Source organism: Stegodyphus dumicola, chromosome X1 (genome assembly GCF_044657685.1).
Source record: "Stegodyphus dumicola isolate Sdum_Otavi_A_Nest chromosome X1, ASM4465768v1".
In the NCBI taxonomy this organism is placed as follows: Eukaryota; Metazoa; Arthropoda; class Arachnida; order Araneae; family Eresidae; genus Stegodyphus; species Stegodyphus dumicola.
Window position 1 is genome coordinate 233,516,933 of NC_140780.1, and position 12,169 is coordinate 233,529,101.

Genomic DNA, 12,169 nt, shown 5'->3' on the forward strand with positions numbered 1-12,169 from the left:
AGCCCTTATTCACAGTAAAGCACCGCATGCTACGTGGACCCATTGCATCATCAATACGGAAGCACTTGCATCGAAGTCGATAAAATGTGACTTGAATTTGATATTGGAACGTATCATAGACATAGTAAACTACATAAAAACTAGGCCACTGAAAACCACGCTATTCAAAAAACTTTGCATGGACATGGGAGCTGAACACACAGCCCTGCTATATTACAGCAGTTCACAATGGCTTTTACGTGTAAATGTCTTATCCCGTGTTTTCGAACTGCATCAAGAAATTCACACTTTTCTGAAAGAGAAAGGACATACAAACTCCAGATACTTTGTCGAACCAGATATTTTACTAAAACTGGCATATCTGTGCAATATATTTGACAAACTGAATGCAATGAATCTGTCTGTACAAGGCAATAATATGTACATCTTGAAACTATTGGAGAAGATTGCACCGTTTAGAAGAAAACTGCAGTTGTGGATAAGAAAAATTAATGAGGATGGTGGTGAAGATTGTTTCCACAAACTGCATAAATACATGTCCTCTAATGAGCTCCTTGTCTCTCAAAAATTGCTGTCTGTTTTTTATGGAACACCTTTCAAAGCTCACTGAATGGTTTGCAAAATACTTTGCGGAAAAAAATATTGAGAAATATTCGTGGATTTAAAATCCTTTCCATACTCAAGCTACACCAGAATTCACTTCACAAGAAGAGTCTCATTGAACTTTCTTGCAACAACAGTCTTAAAATAAAATTTGCTCGTTTCGATCTGGTGGAGTTTTGGATAATCATCAAAAATAAATATCCAACTCTAAGTTCAAAAGCTTTAAGGATTTTTATTCCTTTTGCAACATCACGAAACTGGATTTTCAGTTATTGCTGTAATAAAGAGCAAATATCATTCAAAGATCAACATGGGGTAAGAAATGAGGCAGGCAGTGTCAAGTCTTATCCCTCGCTTTGAAAAACTTTGCAGAGATCAGCAAGCTTACCAATCCCACTGATTTTTCCTATTTTTCTTTAAAAAGAATAATATAATAATCTTGTGATATCAGTTCAATATATAACTATATGAGCCTCAGATTTTGGTTGTAATGAAGTTCAATGTATTTAATGAAGTTCTGTGCTTTTCTATGACTCTATGTAGTAAGCAATTTGTCGAGCACAAACCTTGTACAACACTTCACTGAGCATGACTAAGGCACCATGACAAAATACTAAATCTCTAAGTGCATCGCCAACTGAAAAAGTTTGGGAATCTTTGCAGTAGTAGATTTAGTAAGAAAATAGTTGATTCACGAAATTTTCTGCTGAAAATGCACAGTAATGCACAGTAAAAAGTACAGGTTATTTACCTGGATTTTTTACCCAAATTATACCTACATCTGAAGTAAAAAATTGGGAAAATTAACCTAAATTTATATAAAAAGTATATGAAGTAAAAAAATTGAGAAGATTTACATATATGCGATAAACATACATAAAGTTTTACCAAAAATATGACATAAACCCTTAAAATTTACATATATGTAAAAGCTATGAATAAAGGTGTGATCATTTGCATGAACATACCTAAATGTTACATATAATTTATGCATATTGTAATGTAGAAAAGTACGTAAATATCTTTTATTTTTTCCAGACATATATTACAATATTTTTACATGCACATTGTACACTTTTTATAAGAAGGGTCATTTGTAAATTGCATCTATTTCTGACATGCAATTAGCGAATATATGCAGCTTGGGTTAGTTTTCCAATAATATTAACACACAAATAATTATACATTATTACAGTAAGACTGACACTCTTATTAGATATTCAATTAGTTAGAGCTATATTTATCTACTTTCAGTGACATGATAATTTTTCATTTATTGTGATGATTACGAATAGCTTCCATCTGCCCCCCCCAATAAACATCAGTTAATGGTGAATAATTTGTTTAGAATTCCTTAAAGCAAAATTTAAAATATTACTTCACAATGTCAGGGTATTAATGCAACATCAAAATGTGAACAACGTGGAATCATTCACTCAACAATACATGCCAAATTTAATTTGAAACTTGCTTCTTTTATAACAGTACAAAATATAATATCCAGATGTCCAACATTTGAATAATCTCATATCAAGAAAAGTGGTTGTGTCATAAAAGCAATATTTCTCCTAACTGAGATTCTTGCACATTACTTTCAAGCACATACTGGCTAGAAAACCATATCATGGACAAGGATAATACACTGACTGACATACTGACAGTGGCCACCATGATCAAACTTTAAGCCCTTAGCTGTAGGGGGGGGGAAGTATAATTTTTTAATCTAGCAATATGTAAAGCCCCAAGATATAGGCTTGAGGTAAGATGTTGCTCATATCCATTTCATAATTATGTGACAAATACGACACTGGAAAATCACAGTATATGTGACACCACAAAAAAGATTTTTTTGTATTTTGGATGGCTTCTAACACCCTACTTATAATAAGCACTGAACTTTGAATTTTAAATTACTGAATAAGTAGACTTTTATTGAGACTGATGTAGAAGATAGTCAAATTTAAAGCTTGTGACTTAATAATGATACTGAAGTTTGATGGAACCAATATATATAAATATAAAAACTCAAGACAACAGCAGAAATTTTGATACATCAAATATTACTACACAGAAACAAACAGCAATATTATAAAAATAAGAGAAAATGTTACTAAATGGTTTGAAGGCAAAAAGCATTTACCAGTGAATTCCATGAGGCGATCTGAAAGTGTACTTTTACCGTGATCGATATGAGCAATAATTCCAAAATTTCTTATATATTTTCCTGGAAATTTTTTCAGATCAAACTGTAAGTATAAATTGCAACTTATTTAGGTAATACACAGGAAAAAACAAATACTCAGTAAATTAAAATTATGAGGTTATGCAAAATTGTATGCATGTTTATGTACATTTTATACAATTTAATAATCATTTAAAGCACCTTTAATTTTTCCTTTCTCCTACTTGAAAACCTTACCCTGCAAAATATAAATTGATAAATAAATATACATATAAAAATAGTATTTAATTTTAAAAAACATTACTTTTTCTCTCCATACTTTTGATTCAAACTATTATGTAATAACCAACTAAATACATAAAAAAATTCTAAATTAATCCAAAACAATGTTAGGAGAACATACTTTTATTCTAATCTTAATGCTGAAAAGTTAAGTGGATCAGGAAAATACTTTAAATGTCATGAAGCAATATATTTCACACAGCCAAAATTTTAATTTTCAAAGTAATACAAAATAATAATAAAAAAACACTTTATGAATTCACAAATGACTATTTCAGCAGATATTAAATTAATAAAATATAAATTTTATTCTTAAAGCATATATATATTATACTATAAATATGCAAATTAATTTGAAATGGCCTTGAAAACTTTTAAAAAGTATATACATCAATTCAAAGTCTCTTCAAAGTAATCTGTGTATTTTGAGTATGAGCACATCTGCGTTTCTGCAAAGGAAATTTTTCGACTTTTAGATGTTGCTGCCTTGCCTGCTGTATCTTTTGTGTTTGTGTCTGTATGGAAGGGATGGAAGATCTTTTGCCAGATATATCTGCAATTTAAGTTTTTCTTAAAAATTTTGTAAAAATTTTGTTTGTGTATTTTTTTGGCACATTGTTAGACTACATTATATGCTATGCTATAATACAGTTGCTTCTGAACTTTGCTTTTAGATTATATTTGCATCTATATCACCTTTTTGATTGAATCAGCAAATTAATACCATTTGTAAGTATTCATAGCTATACATCTAATTTTTCATTTGCTATTCCTATCCACCTTGCATCATTTTTCACAATTCTGAAAAGTCTCATAAAAGAGGGATGTATAGCTTTAAAGTGACTTTATTAATTAAACTTTTTTGTTCGAAATTATACAATGTTCAAGCTGTATACTAAAAAACATGATTATTAATGTTTGATTGAGTGTCATGCATACCCTCCCCCCCCCAGTAAGACAGCACCACAATTTCTATTACCAATGGACTTTTTCATCTATTTTTTACAATTCTTTAATTTTTTTGCCTTTTTTAACACAACACAATTCCCCATTTGTTTCATATTCCGATGGTTGCTTCATATTTGACAAAATATGTAGGTTTCCAAAAACACAAAAATGTCTTGCAGTTTGATTTGCAGTATTTACTTCTTTATTGCCATTTTGATTTAAGTGAAAATTTATTTCTAACAGCAGTTCTATAGCATGCTTTGCTTCCTTCAGTTTTTTTCATTCAACTTTCAATTTTAATGACATATACCTGCGTATTCATGTGTGGGTATATTAGGGACAGGGTTCATGAAATAAAGCCAGTCAATATAATTTTGGGGGCTTAAAAATGGAAAATCAGGTAAACAAATCATGTAATTAGATCAAAATAAAAATCTATATCCTATTGAGGAGGTGGAGGACAAGGATTCTAGTTTAAAGTTTTCCTTCCATAAATTCTTTTATTGCTAAATTGAATGAATATAAATGTTTTTGAAATTATAATAACTAAGAGACACCAGAGAAATTTGGGATTAAGATGCTTCACACCATATGAGGTGAACTGGCACTCATATATATGTATATTGTCTTTGTAAGTATAGCTGTAATATATTTTAAATACTATTCAAATGATAAAATGAATCATATTTATCCTGAAATGATAAATTCAACATTTTTCCTAAAACAGTTTCATTTTTCACAAGAACAAACAAGAATGAATGATTTAAAAAGTCATAAATTACTAATTACTGATAACAAAAAACATGGAACACCTTACCAAGGCCATCGGGTGATTTCAGAACCACAGCATTTCTTAAAGAGCATGGAAAAAATTGAATATCTATACCCAGTTATCATCTTTTAGACATGAATAAAACAGCATAGATATTTAAAGTTATTACTGAAAATATTGGCTTCCTGTGATGCTAAATACTTTGATGAGAGGGAAATGTTTTCATTTGTTTACAGAATGTAAAAAGAATTCAGAAGGAAATGTCCAAATTCACATCAAAAGCAGTCTTTATCCTTCGTATCGAAAACAGAAAACAAAGTTTCCTAACTATTAAAAAATCTGAAATAAAAATGAAAAGCAATATTATAAAAACATTCTGAAATATACATATAATAAATTTTAATTACATATGATTCTAAAACATTTCAAACACAGCTTACTGTCAATTATAGTTAAGCGTCTGTTTACTTTTTTATAAAATACTGAATATTTTACTAAGACATAACCACAATACACAAAATTACTACAGACAAAAGTCTTTAATCCAGACTCGTCGGGACTTCGGCGATTCCGGATTATCGATTTTTCCGGATTATAGATCATCAGTTTAAATCTGGGAAGATGGCATGCAGAAATTATAAAATTAAAAATATGAAACCGTAATTTATAAAATAATAAGCAATTATGATCTAAAGGGTATCAAAATTTACCAAAAAAGAAGCCTAATATTTATTTGTTTACTTTATTAAACATTTCTTTCAATGCGTGGATGCGTAAAGCATACCTTACGCATAGCCGAAATTAGAAAATTGCAACCAGAAAACTATTTGATTTGTATTCGTGGTATTTATAATGACGAGGAATTTGATTTAAATCATATCAAAGACGGAGTACATCGAAATTAAATACTACATTTAGTAAAGAAATATAAGCCGAATAAAATAAAAACATCTGCTCTGAAGATAACGATAGTGTTTACAAATCAACTTCCAGTTCACTGCGCGTCGCGACGTCTCCCCCCCCCCCTCGCGCAGAGCAGCGTGAAATTGATAAACAGATTTCGGAACGGTTAGATAAACAAAGAATATGCCTTTATCCATTTTTTTGTAGCAATTCGTTTTTTGTTTGATGGACATCGAAACATACTTTCGTTTTCTAGATCCTTTGGGAGCTCCAGCATCGGAAATTCTATTTGACATAATCAAAACTTCAAGCTTACTTTTAGAAAATTGCTCTTACAGTCTGCAAAAAATAATAAGCCGGATCCAATTCGAAGATTAAGGAACAATGCAATCATCAACATTAACTGAAATAGATAATTAGATAATTTTAGCTTATAGCGTCCGTTATACATTAAACGCGCACGCGAAAACGTATTCTGCACTTGCGCAGATGCATATGCGCAGTCGTAAATGTCTTGGGCGCACGAGTAAAACGCCTATGCGCATGCGCCAATGCGGCGCATGCGCAGAAAGATTTTAGCTTTGAGGTCCGGATTATAGATCATTCCGGATTATGGGTGTCCGAATTAACGACTTTTGACTGTACTTCTTAATGAAATACTTAATTTTTTTAATATTCATAATATTTTCTTAATGAAACAATCCAAAACAGTATTCTAAGGTCAGGAATCATTGAGACTTCAGCAACTGCTACAAATTTAGTAAGGTGACATGTAAACATGGCAACATAAGTGGCTTATTATTTAGGTCAGATTAAAAAATTGCTAACCCTTCCTCACAACCAATCAAGCTCGGAAAAGGGGATCTCAGTGGGGAGAAAAATCACATTTATTGCAAATTTACTCTGCTGCTTCTGAATAGTACAATATTCCCCATTCCTAGACAACGTACGTGAAGAGGGGTTTTTTTTTTTTTTTTTTTTTTTAATTAGTTTAATTTTATTTATATATTTATTTCCTGATTGGACTAGTGGTCCAAAGATAAAGAGAGAAAAAAGTCTTGCTAACATTTGATGCTGTAAAGGCAAACTATAACATGAAGCGATAAATTATTTTAAGCATTTTAGCAACATGCAACAAATTAACCAATCAAAATAAATACTGTTACAAATTTTGTACATGGATAGATGATTTTAGAGCAATTATGTGTGAAATTGTAGCTCTTTTCTGTATAATGTTACTAAAAATCTGTAGGGACGATGCTCTGCTGGAAAATAAGAAAATAGGAGCAAGTCCTTTTCACACTGAGTAAAGGGCTATCTTGCTAATTCGGCGATATATCGCCAAGCTAGCAACGGTTTTGGTGACAAATTTGGAAATAAATCGCTAAAAGTCTTGGCGACATTTTGGTTCCTTTATCACCATAATGGATATTATAACTGAATAACTGTAACTGATGCTCAGTAATCGCATTCGGCCCTCAGAGGCCTTCCAGCAATTTTGGGAAGCACTAGACATTTCTTGGTAGGCAGGTCAAAATTATATAAGGCCAGAGAAAGCATCTGTTCTCAGTTGTTGTATAAGGTATTTCTCCTGCCTTCCTGGTGTAGTGATCAGCACACTGAGCTGCTATTTCAGAGGTCCGTTATTCAATTCCCGGAGAAGATGATTGCTCATTTTTCATCTTGCCTGCTTTCAAAAAATCCTAATGTCTCTACAGTGGCGCCTAAACTAAAAGGGTGTTGGATGCTGATTTCTCCTCACCCAGGATTTGGCGATTGGGCCCCCTAAAAACCCCAGTCGCCCTTTAAAAGGGGAGTATATAAGTTATTTCTCCCGCCTTCCTAGCGTGCCTTTGTGGTGTAGTGGTCAGCACACTGAGCCAGTATTTCAGAGGTCCGTGGTTCGATTCCTGGTGAAGGCGCTTGCTATTTTTCATCATTCCTGCTTAAAAAAAAATACCTAATGTCTCTACAGTTGTTGTGAGGAGTTAGATCAGCGTGAGTCTGAAGTACTGAAATATTTCTCGGTTAGCTTTCTCTTTAGATACACTTTGGAATGGGTTGTGTTTAATGTTCTTAGCAGTTTAACATGTAATTACTGATTATAATCAATGATACTGTGAAAACCTGTACGAGTATTTCTGTAGAAAGTTGCAAAACTCTGAAGTGTTTCTTTTATGAAATAAATTTATTAACCTATCAATGGACCCGCATGTATTCAATCTATTACAAAAGCATATGCACACACTAATTTTTGGTATCAGAAGCTGGATTCAATGCCAGTACCAAGAGTAATGTAGAAGCAGTTCAGACAGCTGGTGGCAGCCTTTGCTGCATTCAAAGAACAGATGAAAGCTGGCCAAGATTCTGTGAAAGCAGAGATGAAAACTATTTAAGAGGAATAAAAGCTAGTCAAGAATCTGTTACAGGGAAGATGAAAGCTGTTCAAGAAAGACTGAAGCAGGTCAAGAGTAAATAAAAAGAGAAATTAATTGCATAATAGAAAATAAAGTGAAGGCTATGGAAGGCAGAATAGACACGGTTGAAGACAAAGTTGGAGAAATTCAAGCAACAGTTTCTGCTGTGCAACAACAAATTGATGACAGAGTTTCTGCGGTCATTAAAGAAGTTCTTAAAGAAATTCATAACGATGGCATGAAACAATCCTGGTTATTTTAAATGTTTACTCATGCCTACTCATCTTTGTGTAAAGATATATATGTATGATGGTAAGACCCCTCAGCAAGTGTAATAGGCCACAATTTTCAATAGTGGCAGATGCAAATAGATGGGATTCTCAAGCTAGTGCCTGCTATGTCACCACTCCTCTCATAGCAGATATTTTTCAAACTCTAACCAAGAACCAGAGGTTAGACTTCGAAGCTCTATCCAGAATGTCGGAGCCACATTTTGGGGATAAATGTCTTCCGAAAAGGATATTGTATTTTAACATTTGCACGCAATATGCACGTTTACTGCTATGTACCCGTGCACACTTATTATAGCGTGTGTATAAGGACTTGAACTTTTCACCGGAAGACTGACTTGCACTTCATTGTTCCTGCTTATTTGTGGTTGACATTTGGCATCGGCTTATCATCATGTATTTAATTTGATATTTTACCTTCTAATTTTAAATACATTTAATTTTATGGCTTACTAAAGTCTTCAGCTTTCCTTTTAATGAACTTTCTGACAAGTTTGGAGTATTGTGGCATTGAACCATTGCCACATTTGGTGATACAAGAAGAACGCTGCAGTTATGCACCAGAGTGAAGGGCTCGAAGAAGCTGAGTATTGAGATTCCACAGCAGCAGTATCTATGCAAACTATTCTACTGTGGAGCTACAAATTAGGAATATTTTGGTAAACGTACTTTGTATATTGATGCTGATATTGGATAACTTTCTCCCAAATTACCATATGCTTCAGAGTGCAGGTAGGGCTAGTTCACAGGTTTGGTTTGGTTTATAAGATTACGGCAAAGCACTCAAGGGCTATCTGCCTTAAGGGAGGGATGCCTTCGTGGAGGACATTTTAAGGGAAACTGGCTCATATACACGTTACAAATGGGGACAGCCCGTTCGCGAGATTCGAACCTCGGACCGAACTACCAGTGTTCAGCGACGTTACCGCTTGGCCGCTAGTTCACAGGAGTTGATTTTTCTTCCATATTAATATGTACAGTATTCTTTTATTTAGTGAGTATTTCATATTTTCATAGATATGCATTTTCATTGCAGAGCATATTCCTAATAAGTATGGATATGTGATAGGTTTTTCTATCTTTTTATGTTATGTTTTGGTATTAATATTGCAGCGAAAATTGTTTCTCTCGATCAAGCACATCATGGCTCTGTGAAAAGATTTGAAAACCAAAGGTCCAGAGTTCAAAACCTACAAAGGCAAGGTTAAAAATTGCCCATAAATTAGTTTTATTTAAATTTCCTTCCTGTTAATTTGTTCCCTTTATGTTTTATACACTGGAGAATTTTCTCCATTTTCTAGAACGTTACAGCTCATTCATCAAGTATATATAAGTGGTTACTCATTCAGTTTGAATAATAAAGTCTTGGGTTCAAACTTTAATATTTGCACGATCACATCATCTACACAACAGTTTGGTGGAGGTGCTGGGTACATCAATTACTATGGCAGAGTTATTTATGGCAATTTCTGATGTGAGAAAGAGAGCTATCAATACCAGCATCAATTGTCACAATAGAGAATAGTTGTAGTAAATTATGGGTAACTAACTGTTCTCAAAGAACTCAATCGATATCGAAAGGAATGAACACAGGCTGTTTAATGACCACAGCAAACGATGCTATTTTCTCCCTGACTGGTCAGGTTCAAGAAGGTTCCGAAGGACATCAGTCCACAAAAGGTTCACTTGAGAAACATTAAAAGAAATTTTTATACTGATCTGACCAATGCTGAAGAAGATGAACTGTTGAGTCTACTAGAAGAATTTAGTGACAATTTTTACTTTAACAGCATTGAGAGGAAATACCAATGTGATGCTGTGAAGTATAAGATCAATACAGGTGACAGCGTGCCAATGAAGCAAAGGCCATACCATGTATCAGGCACTGAGAGACATGTGATTACAGAGGAAGCACAACGAATGCTAAAAGAAAATGTTATACAACCTTCAGATATTCCATGGTCATTTGTACTGCCTGGCTGTGCAAAAATCTTCTCTATGATGGATCAAAAATCAGAGTGCACATGGCAAATGGAGGTTGATCAAGAGAGGGAAAAGACAGCCTTCGTGACACCAGATGGTCTCTATGAATTTAGTCATGCCATTCAGTTTATGCAATGTTCCAGCCACATTCGAACGGATGACAGACACAATAATAAGAGGTTGTTGTTTGCCTCGAGTGTAGAATTAGGTGCTCCTTCAATTTTTAAGTGAAAATAGATCGATGTGTACATGGACAAACTCAAGTCAGTGCGCAATGCCGAGTTAGTGCAATTCTTTGACTTGTTGTTTTCGTTTTGTGTAGTGGTCATCTTGAAATTGTGTCTTGCTGGCCAATTGAAAATTTTCGCCAAAGGGCACCCTTGAATATATTTATACCGAGAAAGTTAACAATAAGAGTTTTTTAAAATCAACAACAATTCCACACTAATACTGCAACTATCTGTAACTTCAGTAAGAGAAGCATTACCACAAAGCCAGAAAATATAAACATTGCAAAATTGGCGATAAGTCTGGAAGGCTGGTAATCCCCAAAATGAAATTGTTTAGAGGTAACAACCATTTCTTTTAAGTTCCCCCTCACTTTCTTTGATTTCCTTCATATATATTGCCTCATATAATTTATTCTTCTACCATTTTGTCTAATTCTTATTTTATACTCTCTGTAAGTGGCGTTGTCAAATAGCGTTCATAAATAAAATCTAGAAAACTACTAGCTTGAATACTTGTTTTGGCATGAAATTAAACATAGTAGCCAAGATACAGTCATGGAAACTTTAAATTCGATTAAAGAATGGTTTCCTGTAAGGTTTATATGTCTCCGGAAATTTTCTTTATGGTATAGTTTTGACATCAAGAGCTTTGAGGAAATGCTTGGGGGGGGGGGGCTATATCAATTTCAATAACTAACATTTACTTTTCTTTAATCCTAATTTAATATCATGCTTTTTCTTTGAACTAATTCCCGTAACCTAAATATCTAGCTTTCACACCTTATATTGTTTCATACACAAAAATACTATGTGTATTCACCTAATTCATATACAGTAAATATTATACTTTGTCTGCTAACTTTAAGCTTACCTAAAAATAACTTTCACTTAAACATACATACAAATAAGTTACATATGACTTATGTCATATAAATAACAGGCTAAATTTGACTTATATATGCATAATATTACGTAGTTCTGCTCAGCAATAACTTCCGCTTAAACAGTAATGCTAAAACCATTTCTTATTAGCTGGTGTTGAACTTAACGAGTAAAAAATGCATTAGGCTAATCTTTGGAATATGGTAACAGGTAGTTTGGCGACATTTTGATAAGGCGATAAAGGTTACTAGCTAGGACTTTAGCAATAATCTGAGAAGTATATTCCATCTTGTATCTTGTGTGAAACAGTGTTGCTTAATATTTGGATCCCATGGCCATCTCTAAAGTAAATTCCAAATTTTTACTGCATTTATGTGATCATCCAAAAGAGTTGCTTGAATCGTGTATGAGATATATTAATTGCAGATAAGTATAAATGTCCAACATGTGGGAAAGAAATGAGACTGTGTGAAAGGAAGGATATTATAGATAAGTATGAATGGCGGTCAAAAAATGCGGTGAAAATGGGCTTTCCAGAAAATTCCGATCGTGATTTTAGCTAACAAGAACTTAGAAACAATTTCGCAGCTAATCTTCGTAACGATTAAATACTTTTGTTCCATAAAGTTCTAGCATAAGCGTAATTCAGCTAGCAGATTGTTGTAAAAAATGTTGAG

The 12,169-nt window shown here is 33.2% G+C and overlaps 1 protein-coding gene across 2 annotated transcripts in view; it reads right to left on the reverse strand.

The window, feature by feature from the left end:
* The window catches only part of waw (Translation factor waclaw), a 166,188-nt gene that overhangs the window by 150,935 nt on the left and 3,084 nt on the right, over window positions 1-12,169 (reverse strand). For both annotated transcript variants that reach the window (XM_085807117.1, XM_035366146.2), the window contains exons 2-4: window positions 4,833-5,126; window positions 2,987-3,023; window positions 2,744-2,849 (exon numbers count right to left, since the gene is read on the reverse strand). In XM_085807117.1, coding sequence (XP_085663243.1) covers window positions 2,744-2,849; window positions 2,987-3,023; window positions 4,833-4,912 — 223 coding nt within the window. In that variant the 5' untranslated portion in view covers window positions 4,913-5,126. The remainder of the gene's footprint in view (window positions 1-2,743; window positions 2,850-2,986; window positions 3,024-4,832; window positions 5,127-12,169) is intronic.